Raw genomic sequence first — 16782 nt, 5'->3', positions numbered from 1 at the left:
AGGAATGCACATGTCCATCAAAAAAGCCAGTATACAATGCTTCAAGTACCACACAGTGGCATGTTTGTGCTGCCAGTCAAGGCGTGTCAGCGTTTCCATTACACAGCCCTATTTTCAACAAGTTATAACAGAGCTGTAAAAATTCCCTTCACACCATAGTTAGGCATAGAGTGCATCCATTTTTGGACAATCTGAAGCAAATGCATCAGACAGCTTTTGAGTTATAAGTGAGGCAAAATATAGGCGGCCAGACCAATGGTACTATGTCAATTCATGCCAGCTGAGGATGTAGGCCTTACAAAAAAAATCTTTAACATGCGCTTTCCCCCCTGCTACTCAAGTTTTGCAGGTTAAGAGTAATTTCCACTGAATTGTCTTCCAGTGTGATATGCACATCTGAACGGTTTTGTTTGTGTCTGAACAAGGGCTTAAACTTTCAAACACTGACTAGTGACCAGTGTATACCAGAGAGAGTAGCCCCACTGATTTCATGGCAGTAAGCACTACGGCTGGTAGTGGTTTGCAAGATTAGGTCCTAAGACTGAAATTCCTTATGATAAGGTCTGAGTTGTCTTCAATTTGTACATCAGATCAAGTGCATTGATGACAATTTATAGATAACAATGCTGAGTACTTGCTTGTGCAAACAGGATGCTGAATTATTTTCAGTGGACCTCTGTGCACTGATTCCTTTAAAAAAAGAGAAAGTGCTATAGTATTATAATGCAATGATCCTAAATATTCCAGCTTACAGTAACGCTATTGCAAAACTGGGGCTATTAATATGGAATACTGCAGGGTTGTTTTTTTAAGTTAAGGAAAAAACACAATGCACCATTCAACCTTAGTTGTGAATGACAGGACTTTATTTTGTATAGGATTTAAACTTATTGTTTTTAAATTACATTTTGGTGGACAATAGATTTTTTTTTGGTGTGAGTGTACAAATGCCATTCAACCTGGTTTCCCCTATCAGTACAAATAGTGTGCCCTCCCTTTAAAAACTAATTTTACTGTAATAAATACTGATAGGAGTCAGACTTCAATGGCTTTTAGCAACTAGAACCTGAAGATTTATTCACCAATGGTTGAATTTTATCACTCCGTTTAACGTTTTTATGGCACTGATCATCAAACTATACAACAAAACCAAAGCAATTCATCACAAAGACCAGGGACAAAGAACTTAAAACAAATTGAAATACTCCAAATGTACCATTCATTTTATACATGTTCAGTTATCTTGAGCTACTCCTCGTCCTCATGCATTTTAGATGTTCTGATGCAGCCATGCACATGGAAGAGAAACAGTAACAAACATGCACCACTATCATCACGATCACTTGAAATTTATAACTAAAGTTTATTTCCCCCCCAGAATGTTGCACTATAACAATGGTTTATTTTCTGTTTAGTATGACAGCACTGCCACTGGTGATTTTTTACATTTTAAAATGGCTTTAGACTCTGGAAACAATTGGAGCTTTTTAGCCTGGGTATCAAATATAATCTTACTATGTCTAGAATATCTAGTAAAATGCAGTGTATGGATCGAAGCTGTTTCCCTTTGTACATAAAAATAAGTTCAACTTCACAGCAATAAAGCACACCAGGCAGTGCATCTCTGGATATTTACGGCACTTATCAGGTGGTTAAAGTAACTGAGCCTTTGGCCTTGTACCTCAAGGCAATTCAAGATGTAGAATAATCACCCAGAAACAACCTGCCTGAATCTCACTGTTGCAGTATGGCCTTTTAGATAATAAATTATGCTGTATAAAAGAAAGCTCCAGAGGGTGAGATTCCAGATGAAGTGCCATCCATTGGCATTACATCCAGATAAGGAAAACCTGGGTATCCAAACAGGCTATGATGAGAAGGAACCAAACAGGATATGGCGAGGCAGAGTAGAACAGCACAAGCTGTATTTTCAAACATCACTGGAGTTAAAAACAAAAACATCCCAATAAACAAAACCTCCTCCCACACGGGTTTTTTATATTTCAGAATCTCAGAGAGGGTAGTGAATAAGTTAAAGAATATTTCATACCAAATGAAGATTCCTTTCATTTAAAGCTAAGCTAATGTACAGATATGTTTTCTTATTTTTATCTAGTACACACCCGCCCCGCCCCCCACTCACCCCGCAAGATTTACAGGTGCATATATGGCAATTACTGCAAAGCTGTAGTGGGCTAAAGGTTTATAACAGTGATTTTTGTTTAAAAAAAAATCCATCAGACCAAAATAAAACCATTTAAATCAACTCCTTCCTGAGCAACTTAGAATTTGGAATGTGCTGGAAAGTTATAATAAATAAGTCAAAGATTAACCAGCTTAAAATGTACTTTTTAAACATTAAAGTAAAATATAAAACATTTCATGACAGACAAAGGGACTGTTGGGTCAGGAATTGTAGACGTTTATGTGCCAAACACATTCATGAAGTTACCATTCAGGGAGAAGAGGCCAAGTCAATTGTTAGGAAAAATACAACATTAAAACCCAGAGAATAAATCACGTACCAGTTTTTATGTTTAGGTTATAAAGTAATCAGGGTTGAAGATATCATTAAATTAAGATAAAAATAGACTGAAATGTCTACAGTAAGCGGAAGTGAATTTGCAGGAAGGGTGAATGAGTTAAGTGACTGATTATTCTGCTATGACACTTGTGAAAGGACTCGAACAGAATTTGTTTTAAAAAGATGAGAATATTAATTGTCTTTCCAAAATATAACAATTCCACAGTGTGTAAACTAATCATTACTCTTTCAATGTAATTTCATAGAAACCACTTAAAATATACAATGCAGCAGATTCATATTTTAGTGACTATGTTAATTGTTATCTATGCCACTTGCAGCTTTCTTTAATGCCTTCCTTCACAGTAGTGCATTGGTACCACACAACTGGAATGTAAGGAGTGAGAATAAAATTCCCCCCTGTAATATTTTCTGCAAATTATCATGTCTTAACACAGCTATGCTTCTTTACTTCTGTTCTCTGCGGACGAGTATAATAAAGACCACTTAGATGATCAAGATGGTCCACCATATATTTTGGCTCCCTGCAGGTTCATGGAAGGGGAAGCCTCTGGAAAGCACTTCATAGCTTGGGCCTGTACACATACCTCAATCACAAAATAACTTTTGCTTTTTACTTCCAAATGAAGGTCCACTTTGCAGACTATACATAGACAGTGAAACTCCCCTGAAGCAATTACCACTGAGACCAGCCAAAATTGCCTAGAACAGTAATTTTCAACCTGTGGTCCGCAGACCCCTGGAAGTTTGCAGACTATGTCTAAGATTTCCAAAGGGGTTTGCAACTCCATTAGAAATTTTTTAGGGGTCCTCAAATGGAAAAAGGTTGAAAACCACTGACCTAGAAGAAATCTAGCATGTATTAAATTGTGAATATAGGCATAGCCCCGTGCAAGGTGTGGTGCACATGTTGTACCACTGCAGAAGTGATGTAGGGAGGCATTGTGATGTAGAGACACCCCTCAGAGCCACAATTCCTCCTGCACTTCTTCCTTGATCTATGCGCTAGTAGTTTACCCCTGCTCACGCCATACTCACAAGCGAGTCTGCATGCAAAGCCAAGACTCCACCCATCCCTCACTCACTTGGTTCCAGGAAGGGAGCAAACAGGAAGTAGCTCTGCTTACTCCTATGTGCATGGACCCAAGATTGGAGTAGTCTGTTTAGGAGTGCAAACTAGATACTTACTGGCTCGTATGGGCATGTTGTCCAAGTTAAATTCAAGCCCTAAATGTCACAAAACTGTACCAGAAATCCTGGGGATACCTTAAATGGAACTGTCCCCATTTCATCACCCAGTCCCATTCACTCCACCTTTTAGTGTTTCCTGATAACAATACTTAAACTTTCAGTGTTGTTCATACCAATATATCATTGAATGTGTTTTGGTTTTTTGATGCTACATTGATATTTTTGTTGTTGTTTTATTTTATCGTTATGCAGTATGTAAGATGTCAGTCATACCTGTCAATGTCTCTTATTACAAAAAACATCCCTCATTTTAAAATCACGTTTACTTTACTTCCACCCAAATTTGTCTGTGTCCCAGGGTAGGAACGACAATAGTATATTTTTTTTCTTTAAAATAAAAACTACGCACCACACCTCATCCTCTAGAGCCTAAGAGCAATATTCTCAACTGCAGAAGCAAAATCCCAAGACCACACAATACTGTCCCTTTGGCTTTCCATCTACCCATTCATCTCAATCATTCAACTTCACTGATAATTTTTTTCATTTTGACTCTGTGAACCCTTCTAGTTAACTGGGTTCTTTAACCTGTTTTATTTCACCTGATATAATCTGCTTGAAGTGTACATTGTAGTCCTCTCACTGGAAGTCCCCCAGGGGAGACTCTCTACTGTTTTGAGTCCAATATAGTTACGTGTTGTAACAATGGCTCTGGATCATATAACCGTTTATATTTGCTTGCTATTCAGAGGTTGTTACTATGCTCCAGTGGTATCCCTACTAGCTTATAAATGATGTCAGATGTTCAATGCCACAGTAACGGGCATGGTATTAAGACTTCCTTGTGACAGAGATTTTATGAAAGTTACTTGGTATATGATGTCTAATATATGTTGTTTTGCAAATGGGTGCATGTGTACAGCAGCATTTTACTGTGCAAAAGTTATTTTGTGATGAGATGACAGATGGTTCCATCTTAAAATCTGTCATATAAAGGATCCTATGGAGTCAAGAAAAATATAATAAAATTAAACAAATATAACCCGCAAAACCGGGTGTCTCTCAATTGTCCCAACATGTGGGAACCTTTTTTTCTTTTAAATGCTGCTGCGCATTAACTCAGTCCCTTAAGGAATATTTTTTTTAATAATAAAAAAATATTGAGAAAGCTGGAGGCGTCACCAGAGGAGAGCTCGGTGCTTGCATCACCTTTTATAGATATCTTCTAACCACTTTTCATCATCTTGCTCCTCATCATCTATCGGTTCTTCAGTTTCCAGGGGAGAAGGAATAAAAAATTCTGGCTTGGGAGGTGGTTCACTGCTATGAGACTTAAGTCCGAATTTGCGCTTTAGCAGGTGAAACTGCTCTTTGACATAGTAGTAGAACTCATATTCATATCTCATGCGCTGGTAGAGGATCTGTATAGCTTCTGGAGAAGGGATGGTCTTTTTCACTGTCACAGTCAGATTGCCAAGTTTCCTATGTTCTGTAAAAGAAAAAAAAATTGGGATCTGATCAACAGAACCAAAAATCACATTCTTCTTTAGAACTAAGGCACTGTTCTACTGTATTATTGATTTAAAAAAATGTCTCCAGCCCTTTTTGTGTAGTAATTTGTAATATTAAACTTTTAAAGAAGGACAAAGTATAGCGGACCAGACTTTCAAAATTACACTTGCACATTTGCATATGTACATTTGAACATGGCTAATCTATGCATGGACTTATCTAATGATGCTTGCACTAATCTTGTATTTTAGCCAGCATATGGCAAGCTAGGCTCCTAATTGGCCACACTTACATGAGTAAATAGAATCATACAAATGAATGAGCATACTTTAAGTGTACATAAATACATAATCACACCTAGCTTGGGAAAACTTTTCTCAAGTAGTTGGAAGGTTAAATAGCCAATATTTATTAGAGCATACGGAACCATTGTCTCCAATGTAATATTTAATGTACTTTCTTTGTCTGCTGTAAACATTATCTATGGGGGAAAATGTTCCCCAAAATAGCAAGGTCTAGTAATTAAAAACTGTACCAAATTGTGTTTTCTTCTTGTTCTAATCTAGATAGATAGTTGGGGGAGGGAGAATTGGTAATGAGATATAGTGCCACAAACCCATGTGTTACCTGTCTGAATCCAGCATGCTAGTACTGATCAACAGTTGTTACCACCTGATGATTGTTTGCTTGCCTTTGTGAAATGAATTTGGTGAGTTACAGTCTAGTGCCCAGTGGAAAGCCTTAGCAGACATGTCAAGGATTGGCTATGCATGGGGACTTCTCACCCTAATGGTGGTCCCTCCATGGTTAATTAAGGTGCATTGACTGGACTGTCTGAAGAATCTTGCCCTATCTTGAGTCTATAGGATTCCATCCATCTGATACCTTTCACAAGTGATAAGTTCACATAAAACAACTCAATGCCTAATAAAATTGATCAGTTAACAAAAGCATATAGCTATCTTTTCTCTCTAAAAATTGGTTTTTTTTTAATGTTGGAGAAAAACACATGCAAGAGCTAGCCAGGTCAGAAAAAGGGCATGTTTACTTTTGTGGTTTCCCAGTTTTCCACTAGATGGAAACATAAGACCAAGAGACAATATTGAGCATCCCCAACATTTTCTTCCTCTTTTGGATAGAGAAGTCACAAGTCAATGCGAGGAGGAGGGAACTGCTCAAAGTGCCATAAATTCTGTAGATCAAAAGCCACTTACTATGAAGTATTAACCCTCTAACTGTGAAACCTCCCTAATGTCCACATTTTTCTTTAGCAAAAGTGGAGATGGAAATATAAAGTGGTGAGGAATTCATCTCTATAACTAATCATATTTCCTGACAGTTTTCCCAATGCAGAGCGTACAATATTCATGATTTATAGTAACAGAAAGGGAAACAGCAGTACATTATGTGGGACATATAAGTTTGGATCTAAAATGAAGGCTATATGTTATAAAAAAAGATTGAGAGTTGCATTGAAAGGTTCAGGCTGGAGAGCTAAGAAAAGGGGATTCATGGATTTTGATCCTACCACTGATACCTTGATCTCAAAATATTAGATAACATTGACATGAAATAAGAGATGAAACAGCAAGATGAGACAGTTGTTCCATCTGACTTTGTCACCTTGGTCTAAAAACAGTGCTACAAGACAATGGTGACAGAGATTCTGAGTGATGGATACCCTTAGTTAGAGCAAGGACAAAGGAGGTATTGTATATCCTATACCACTTGGCAAGTTTCCTTGAAATAAAGAGAAAGGCCTGTTTATACATTCCTTTATATCACATGCATCACCACGGTCTCTCAACATCTTCATGGTGATTTATTAGAGCCCAACATCTTCAGATTGACCTGAAAGTATTAAGTATGTCTAGACACAAATCAACAAACCCAACAGGAAGAAAAATTTGAGAATCTTATTCTTCTCTGAGTTTGTCTTCTTTGTCATTAAACTTACCTCTGTGTTACAGCAGATCTCGATTGTACCAAACTGCCATTATCTAAAAGGTCTACTGGAATATTTTGCCTTTGGTGCTAAGAAAAACTGTTGAGGCGAAACCATGTACTCTCTCTCTCTCTCTCTCTCTCTCTCTCACACACACACACACACACACACACACACACACACACACACACACACACACACACACACACACACACACCCTTTTACTCTGCTAGCCTACAAAGAAGGACTTATCCTTCACAAACTTCCTGATACATATTAGTTGAGGGGCACCAGAATACAACCATTTTAAAAACAACTGAACTAATTTTTATCTGTTCAGTTCTTTATACTTTGTTACCTCATCCTTTACTACTAATATTTGCATGAAAACAGGATCTTTGATCTTGGATAATTTCTGTTTCTCATTTCTTCCCTGAAGTGATTATCCTCTGTGCCTCCCAATTGCCACTAAGAAATCCAAATATTCCACACAACTTTAGTCACTAACTGTCACAACAGAGGGGCCTTGATATTGCTGTTGGAGTATCCACTTTACTGTGCCTGCAGTTACCACTACAGGCTTGGACAGATCCAAGAGGACACAGCAGTGGAGCATGGAGAAGAGAGATCTTATGGCACTGGAGGGGCTAGTTAAATTAAATTGCCCACTAGGGAAGATTTATTGGTAGCTGCCTCTTCTTGGGCAAAGAAGTAACAAAACACAACACACCAGCATGTTGAGGCAAGACTACCATGGACAGCTCAACACCATGGTTTAATATAACTAAAAAGCTACTTTTGGTCTATACAGTATTCCATCCAAAGGAAGCCATTGTAGTTTACAAAGAAAGGTTCCAATCCCGCATAGCACCAACATGTGCATAATTTTGCTCAAGTGAGCTGTCCCACTGAAGTCTGTGGAGCTGTTAAGGTGAACAAAGCTATGCATATGCTTAAGTGCTTCACAGAATTGGGGCCCATATATACACGTTTGAATAATTATTTACAGATATGTTTACAAGACAGATGAATAGCTCCAAAGGCAGAGTTTCTAGGAGGAACAGTGAAACAATTCAGTGGACTCCAACAGCTACATATTCACCCAACAGGAATGATTTTTAGGGAACACAGTAATATTTTTAACCAGCTATAAAAGCCACAAGATATTTATTTTAGGAAAAAATATTAAGTCTACCTAGAGGGCCCAATAACAGTGTTCATTACGTAAAGGTATGCACAAAGCAAAACAGAATAAACAAAACGATGCCTGTGAAAATGCAGATGACTGGAAGCATAGAACAACAGCTGTGTGAGTGCAAGTCTTGGATAATAACCTGGATTGTAGCTGTAAAGTGTTTCTTACTTAAAAGCAGAAAGAGCCTTCAAAGCCAAAGCTATGTTTATTTTTGTAATATTCTAGTTAGATTGCAAAGGTTCAGGGCAAGGACCTTGTCCTCATATTTGTCTGCACAGTGTCTAGCATGTATTTGGTGGTAGATTAAAAAAAAGTTTAAGGTAAATATTTCCCCCTTACTCCTGCTTAGCAATTACTGAGCCTGCTGTTCCTCTCCAGTTCTGTGAGACCAGAGGAAAGCATAATTTGGTGTGGGGTGGGGGAGGGGGACGAGAGGAAGGAAAAGAAAGGGAGATCTGTGCCTTCACTGCATGCTCCCTTGTGTGACCATTTGACTTGGAGCTCCTCCAAAACAGGACACAGATTAGAGGCAGGAGGAGGGATGTGGGGGCACTGAGCAAGAACTGGAAACAGCTATTCTCTGTACATGGTCTCTCTGGGACCCCACTGGGAAATCCCTACTTCTGGCAGCGCCAATTCCCCTTTGTGGCTGCTAACTCCAGTAGAGAGAGGGGCTTGTGTTCAGTCACAAGGAATTCTGCCAATGGCAGCAATCCTAAAAGAGCTGGGCTGCTACTGGGGAGGAGAGGCCTGCAGGCAGCATAGAGGATTCTTAGCTGTGTGCAGTTGTCCTTTGCTTACCACACAGATCCTTGAGTTACAGCATGCCTCCCCCTCTTTCTGCTTTGAGAAGCTGCAAACACATACCGCCCTTCCCCTTTGCCCTGGCAGACGAGGAGGAGGAAACTTCATGAGGCTTTTCTTGCAGTCTCCAGATGTGATTTTCCTCTCCAGTGAGTTCTTCTGTGGGAGGGCAACCTCAAGCCCATTGTGGTTATTTTTGATTGTTCAGGAGCATTTTAGATTTCTTGGCTTTTGTCAGTTTGCCTCACAGTAACTGCTGTTAATTAGTAATAACAAACTGCCTGTAAAAATACAAAAGTATATCTGCTGTTTGGGAAAAAGTGCAGGCCAGGGTTATGATCAAAATGGGCCTGCCTTCCTGGCTTTGACCTAAGCTAAGTTTTGATAATGCAACTGACCTTCACCTTGTTTTGCACTTAAATTTTAGTTAGACTAGTTTATAATCTTCAACTCTCTTAAAAAGCCCTTTAATACAAATAAAAAGAAAATTACAGAACCACTCCTTGAAGTCATCCTTACCACCTCCCCTTAACCCATCAAACAAGCATAATAGAAAAATTATGCAGATCTGGCTGCATGCCAAAGTAAACAATCTGGAAATGCAATGTAAATCCAGATGCTCCACCAGAGGACAGGGTTCCTCCCCACCCCGCCTTTTATGACCTTTGAGACAATTCACCATATGGCGATCAACAAACTACACCATTTACTTTCTAGGGTTATTTTTTTTCTGTGTTTGTTTTGGCATTCCTTTAATGTACTAAAAAGAATATACTGTACAGTGACCCAAACCTCTTGCAGTAGTCACAGCCTGTCTTGCATTAACACAACCAAGATACAAAGAAACTGAAATGCAAATATGGATGAAAAAAATTAAATACATTTTGGGTAACTTGGTGACAAGTAAAAAGCAACAGAGGGTCCTGTAGCACCTTTGAGACTAACAGAAGTATTGGGAGCATGAGCTTTCGTGGGTAAGAACCTCACTTCTTCAGATGCAACCTCACTTCTTCTACTTGCATCTGAAGAAGTGAGGTTCTTACCCACGAAAGCTCATGCTCCCAATACTTCTGTTAGTCTCAAAGGTGCCACAGGACCCTCTGTTGCTTTTTACAGATTCAGACTAACACAGCTACCCCTCTGATACTTGGTGACAAGTATTTACCATGGCAAAAAAAAAAAAAACCCACAACAAAATCTGTGTTCCTCAATGCAATAAAGCAGTTTGATATCTGAAATGTAGGAAACTATTTCATACATCCCTTGCGTGAAAAATTTTGGATTGCCATATTAAATCAAAATAAGGATAAAGACATTCTCTACTAAATGGAGAATTTAGGAAATCACTCAGCCTTTTCAAATGATCTAATATTTTCAGATTAGATGATTCCGGGGCCTAAGCCCGAGCACTCTCAATTCTAAATGAAATCACGAGGAATTGAGAGTTCTCAGCATCTTTCAGGATGGGGACATAGGTGAGCGGAGATGGAATTTTAGCTGCACCGCCGATGGGACTTCGAATGGCCCGGTTGGCGGTGCTGACCAGAGCTGCCGCAACCCAGTGCCTTACATTCCGTGACCCAGTACTGGGTCACAACGTGCAGTTTGAAAGCCACTGGTATAGACTGCTGGCTTGTAAAGTCTCTCTGGTAACTTCCAAAAGATTGTATGGTCCTTAGTCCATTGTTCAAGATCCCCCTTTTGGTTGTAAATCCACAGTCCAGAGAATTATATCAGGAAAGAGGCAACATGGAGATATCTCAGAGGTCTTTTATATCCTTTGCCATGTGCATGGAAATTTACCATCTCAAGCAAAGCCCACAGTCCCTGTCCGTGGAGAGTTATTGGTGAAGTTGGAGTCCAGGGTCACACGAGCATATCACATGTCCTTACATGTTTTGCTGAATCATAGGGAGTGGCCATTGGCTCCTTGCTGTCTGAGGCATCCTTAGGAAGAGCTATCTGGACAGGATGAGTTTCTTCAATGGCCCCATTGTGAGAGTGGAGTGTCCTGGATAGGCCACCAACACATAGCTGTCTAGCCCTGATGTAAATCCTATCCTGGGGTGTGTCACCCAGGATACAACACAGGTTTAAGATGCAAGTATCTAGCCAATATTCATAACTTCAGATACAAAGATGATACATGCATATAAACAGGATAATCATACTTAGTAAATCACAACTTTTCCATGGTCACCTGACATGACATTCTTTGCATAAGATTTATTGCAATTGTATAACAGTGGTAGCAACCATGATACAAAGGGTCATCTTTAATCATATAGCATCACAGGGTATTTTTGTCTTTTACCATTTTCCTGAAAGAGTTCATTGGAGACAATAGTGATTTTTCTGGTTTCACACACATAGTTGTAACTGGGGCATTTAGTGCACTGGATGAGATAACCCACATGTTGTCATAGGCATGTGTAGAATCCATGCATCTTGAAAGGTGTGTTGTGTGGGGTGTTGATCATGGTAGCAGTGGGGATATGACTGCGGGTTTTGCATTTGTTGTTCTGGCAGGGTCTTGGTGACGCTTTGAATTGGTGTGTCCTGGTCTGTGTGGAGTTTGCTTCTGATGATGAGCTTGGAGAGGCTGGAAAGTTGTTTGTATGCCAGAAGTCAAGGTTTGGGAAAGATTTCCCCTCGAGTATGGGTTGTAGTTGCTTGATGATACCCCATATGGGTTCCAGTATGGAGTGGTAGGTAACAAGTAGGGATGTGCTGTGTGGGGGGTTATTTCTGTATTGAAGCAAGTTCTCCTGGGGGTATTTGGGTGGTCCATTCCATGGTGTGATCTACTTCTCTGTGGAGTGTCTTTGTTTGGTGAAGGTGGTTGAGTGTGTTAAGGTGTATATCCTGGACTTTCTCCTGGGAGCATATTCTGTGGTATCTGAGTGCCTGGGTACAGAAAACAGATTTCTGGGTGTGTCTGGATTTATGAAGGTAGGTGTGGTGATCCAGGGGTTTCTTGTATATGGATGTCTGTTTGGTTCCATTGTTGAAGTTGATTGTGGTGTCCAGGAAAAAGTTATTAGTGTGGGAATGTTCCAGAGAGAGTTTAATGGATGGATGGTGGTTGTTGAAGTTGTGGTATAAATCTATGAGGGAGTTTAAGATGTCTGTCCAGAGGATGAAAATATCATCGATGTATCTCAGGTATATTATATGTTTTGTGTTGCATTTCTCCAGAAATAATTCTTCAAGGTGGCCCATTTTGGAGAGCCATCCTAGTACCCATTGATGTTCCCATGGTTTGGACAAAGTGTTTGTTGTTGAATGTAAAACAGTTATGCGTGAGAATGAAATGGTAGAGTTTGGCGACACGTTTGGGGTGGATACCTGAGGGTTGTACATTGTCTTGTAAATATTTGAAGTAGGCAGCTATGCTGTCATTGTGAGGGATATGGGTGACATCCATAGTGGTCAGGATGGCGTTCTGAGGGAGACTGACAATGTTACGGACTTTGTGGAGGAAGTCACTAGTGTCCTGGAGGAAGCTGACCCTTTGTATGAGTGGTTTCAGGATGGTTTCTGTGAGTCTTGATATTCCTTCAGTAAGAATGCTGTGGCCAGATATGATGGGTCTGCCTGAGTTCCCCTGTTTATGTACCTTGGGAAGCATGTAGAAGGTCCCTGGGTGAGTTTGGGGGGTGGGGGGAGGTGAGTTTGTAGAGATTCTCTTGGAATTGTTTGGGGAAGAATTTGATGATGTCCTTAAATTCCCGGGTAAATTGTGATGTGGTATCTTCTTTGAGCTCTTTTTAGTAGATGGTGTCAGAGTTGTTGGTTGAACTTGCTAATGTAGTCATCATAGTTGAGGACTACAATGGTGTCCCTTTGTTTGTTGGTTTGATCACTAACTGGTGGTTAGATTTCAGGGGCTGTTTGGCTGTCCTCTCAGCGGTGGAGTGATTATGGTGGATATGATGTTTGTTAAGGATTTTGCAGTCATTTTTTTCCTGAAGCAAACAATGTAACAATCAAGAGTGTAGTTTCATCCATTCCGTGGTTTCCAGTTAGATGATTCTTTTTTCTTATGATTGTTAGTGGAGAAATGGTAATTGTGAGTGGTGTCATTATTATGAAAGAATTCTCTGAGGTGGAGATGATGGAAGAATTCTCCTAGCTCTCCACATGTTAGGATGGTATCAGGTTCTGTGGTGAGACAGAGATTCAGTCTCTTAGAGAGTACAGATAATTCAGCTCCAGTGAGGGGTAGTCCTGATAAACTGATGATGTTCGGGTGTTGTGTAGTGTCCATGTGGTGAGTACTGCTGCCATGGTTTCTCCTGGAGGTTGTATTTTGTGGGTTGTGGAGTAGTTGGTTCCACTTTTTGTTTTTGTGTTGAATGACTGTCATCAGGTTTTTTGGATAGTTGTTTTGGATTTCTTGCATGATTCGCAGGTAACTTTCCTGGATTATTTTCCTCCAGTGTGGGGGACTATGTGATGATGTCTTGTTTGAGGTGGTCCCTTTTGGAGTATGTGAGGTGCAGTAAATGGTTTTTCTGAAGTCCATCTGCAGAGTTGTTCAGCATATTTGGAGTCGTAAGTAGTAGTCAGAGGGTTATAGATGTTGAGACTTCTGGGGACGATGTTTTGTTTCTTGCATTTTCTCAGGAAGTAAATGTTGCTGTTAAGTTTTACTTCCTTCTTCTTTATGTTGTGGAGCCTCCATTTCAGATGGCTAAATTCAATATCTTCCATTGTTTTATGCAGTGTAATTGTAGCTGTGTCGGTCCCAGGACATTAGAGGTGGTTGTCAGAGATGCAGTAAATTAATTTCCCCAGCTATACAGGAAGGGCCCAATGTTCAACCATGTGGAGCTGAACTATTGTGAATACTTACTTCTCCACAGCTTCATTTTATGTCATTATGGTTAGTAGTAATGTACCACTCTAGAAGGGCCCTTATTTGATATGCCACTCAAATGATCAATGTTCTCCTAAAACAAGTTTTTCGGTGGTTAATGTAATGAGAATGACAAAAAAAAGTTAATTGCATGGCAGCAAAGCTATTTTAAGGCTCAATGGGCCAGATTCTCAGCTCTTGGTGCCATTCTGGAACCTTCCCCCCAACCAGGAAGGGTCTATAACACCCCTCTGCATGGTGTCTGGATCAGGAGTGTATTGGGATCAAGGACGGAGTACTGTTGTGTTCTGGCAGTGCCTGTCTGGAAGAACATCCCCACAAAGGATGTAGCACCTTGTGGTCTTATCTTCAGGAGGAGGAGAGAAGACAGTGCCATAGTTACTCTAACTTAAATTCATTATTAATTTACAAGCTGGAGGGAGCTCACAGAAGAGCAACGAAGCTGTTGAGGGAGATGGAGGGATTGACTAGAAAAAAGAAAGGAGTTAAACATGTACAGCTTGCTAAGCCATTATGGAAACAACATGAGAACCATCTACTAATATTCAAAGGGTGAAAACTCCAAGGAAGAAGAGGAATTATTTAGCAAGGTAGAGAAAGTGCATAACTACGAGCAATCAAATAAAATTAAGAAAAATAAAGCTAAGGATAAATGTAAGGAAAATAGTGATATGCTGGACAATGGAACAGTTCATCACTGAAAATGGTGGAAACTCTATCACTTACATTTAAACCTTTATTGGGAAAAACACAATGGAACATATTGTACAGGAAAATCCTGCACCGGCCTAGCAGTGAACTAGAAAATGCAATCGTTCTTTTCCATTTCATAAACTATTCAAAATGTTATATTACTATTATGAAACACCTGTTTATAAAAGAATGAATACAGGTCTGTCGCATCTTACGCGCATTTAACATGTGCGAATTCAGCTTTATGCGGTCAGCAAAAACAAAAAAAAGAGAGAAAAATAATTTAAATACTGTACCTGCCTCATTTTTGTTTGTTTGTTTGGCCGATGACTTTCAGTGCGCCACTGTAGGGGGCGGCGGCGCGGAGGAGGGGAGCGGCTGCGCCTTGCTGGGAGCGGGCTGCGCGCTCCGTCTGCCCCAGCCGGTGCCAGGTCTGCAGCAAGCCCGGCAGCCCGCATCCTTCCCTCCCCGCCGACGGACAACTTTCAATTCCCCTGCAGGCGGGAGCGGCACGGAGCCCTCCCGGCAGGCGGCGCGGCGGGAGGGGCCGAGTGGAGAGCACCCTGGCTGAAGGAAGCCCTAGCCACCCCTCTTCTCTCTCTCCCCCCGCGCTAGCCGGGGCGCACACTCCGCTGCCCGGGCCATGTCTGCAGCACAGGGAGTCCCGCTAGCCAGAGTGCAGCTGCCGTCCGCCCAGAAGCTCGCCAGCACGGCCGGGGGAGGCAGCCGCGAGCTGCCAAGTAAGTGGCACCGAAAGTTTGCACCCTGGGTTTTTTTGTTTTTTTGGTTTGCCGCTCCGGCTGCTCTGCACCCTGTTTTTTTGTTTTTTGTTGTTGTTGTTGCTTCGCCTCTCCGGCTGCCCATTTTTTTTGCTTGGGGTTGTAAAAAAGGCAGAGCCGGCCCTGCCTGTCATGCGGGCGATTCCACCCACCATTACACTCAATGTAATTTTGACTATACGCGATTTTCACTTTACACGCTGACTGCGGAACGTAACCCCAGCGTAAGATGAGACAGACCTGTATACAGAAAATGCCTACACAGACAATATATATAGTTAGCTTACTCCATACTATACAACAACTTTCAGCGAATGGGCCCTTTTCTCCAACTAGGAAGTTTTATCATAAAGCCTCTTCTGAGGAAACTGCTGGCAGTGGCAGTCTTATCAAGTTAAATGCATCTTACTTTCACTAATTCAAAGATGTGGAATCCTAAATTCTCCCACACAGGGGTCTAGAATCCCAGCTCAGGGGTAGCCTGTTCATCTAGAACAGCAGCATGTCATCCCTGGCACTGCACTTGAAAACTGTTTTGCAACAGAATTTTTTTCTTTTTCTTTTAAATTTATGAAGTGTCACACTCAGACTATACAAAATTGGTCAGATATGCTGACTCTGAATTGAAAAGAAATCCCATTGGAGTCAGACTGCATGCAAGAGAAATCTCCTAATAGTTACCAAGCAGAAGAGTTACTGGCACTGCATTACACACAAAGTCAGATATTAAATCCGAAGAGAAACTTCTAAGAGGTTCCTTAATTTGATAGCAATTTAAGGTTGCATCCCCAGTTCAAGCAAATTACTGCGTAAGAAAGAATTATGCTGAAACTTACTCACACTGTAGCATGAAAGGAGGGATACTTATGTGAATGTGGTCAGGTATTTTTATTGCTTGAAACAAACTTCTAAGTTGAACTTGACAGAGATGGTGGTGCCAAAACCAAACTCATCTTCAGAGGAAATGCCAGGATAGTCTAGCTTAAACTGCAGAGAGAAATGCTTTGTTTGCAGTTCGTATGAAACTCCTCATACACCTTAAATACACACAGACATATATGTGTACAATGAACAAATCCAGTCAGCTCAACAATGTGACAGACCCACAATATAAAACTGAGTTGGAGAAAATAAATTTGAACAGAGAAAGCAAAGAGAAAAGAGTTCCAAGCACTGGGAGGTTCAGTTCTGTGTCACATCTCAAGAAAAGATTTTAGCTGGTGTGTACAGTCTCAT

The 16782-nt window shown here is 40.6% G+C and overlaps 1 protein-coding gene across 1 annotated transcript in view; it reads right to left on the bottom strand.

Annotated features, from left to right (window-relative positions):
• Positions 1 to 844: 844 nt before the first annotated feature.
• UST (uronyl 2-sulfotransferase) overlaps positions 845 to 16782 on the bottom strand; it is a 272126-nt gene continuing 256188 nt past the window's right edge. Inside the window, exon 8 of the mRNA XM_005280433.5 lies at positions 845 to 5225. Within this exon, the coding sequence (XP_005280490.2) occupies positions 4942 to 5225 (284 nt within the window). The 3' untranslated portion in view covers positions 845 to 4941. The remainder of the gene's footprint in view (positions 5226 to 16782) is intronic.

The sequence above is a fragment of the Chrysemys picta genome, chromosome 3, assembly GCF_011386835.1.
Source record: "Chrysemys picta bellii isolate R12L10 chromosome 3, ASM1138683v2, whole genome shotgun sequence".
NCBI classification, from domain to species: Eukaryota; Metazoa; Chordata; order Testudines; family Emydidae; genus Chrysemys; species Chrysemys picta.
Note: the sequence above shows the minus strand (reverse complement) of the source record. Positions and strands in the feature narration are given on the sequence as shown.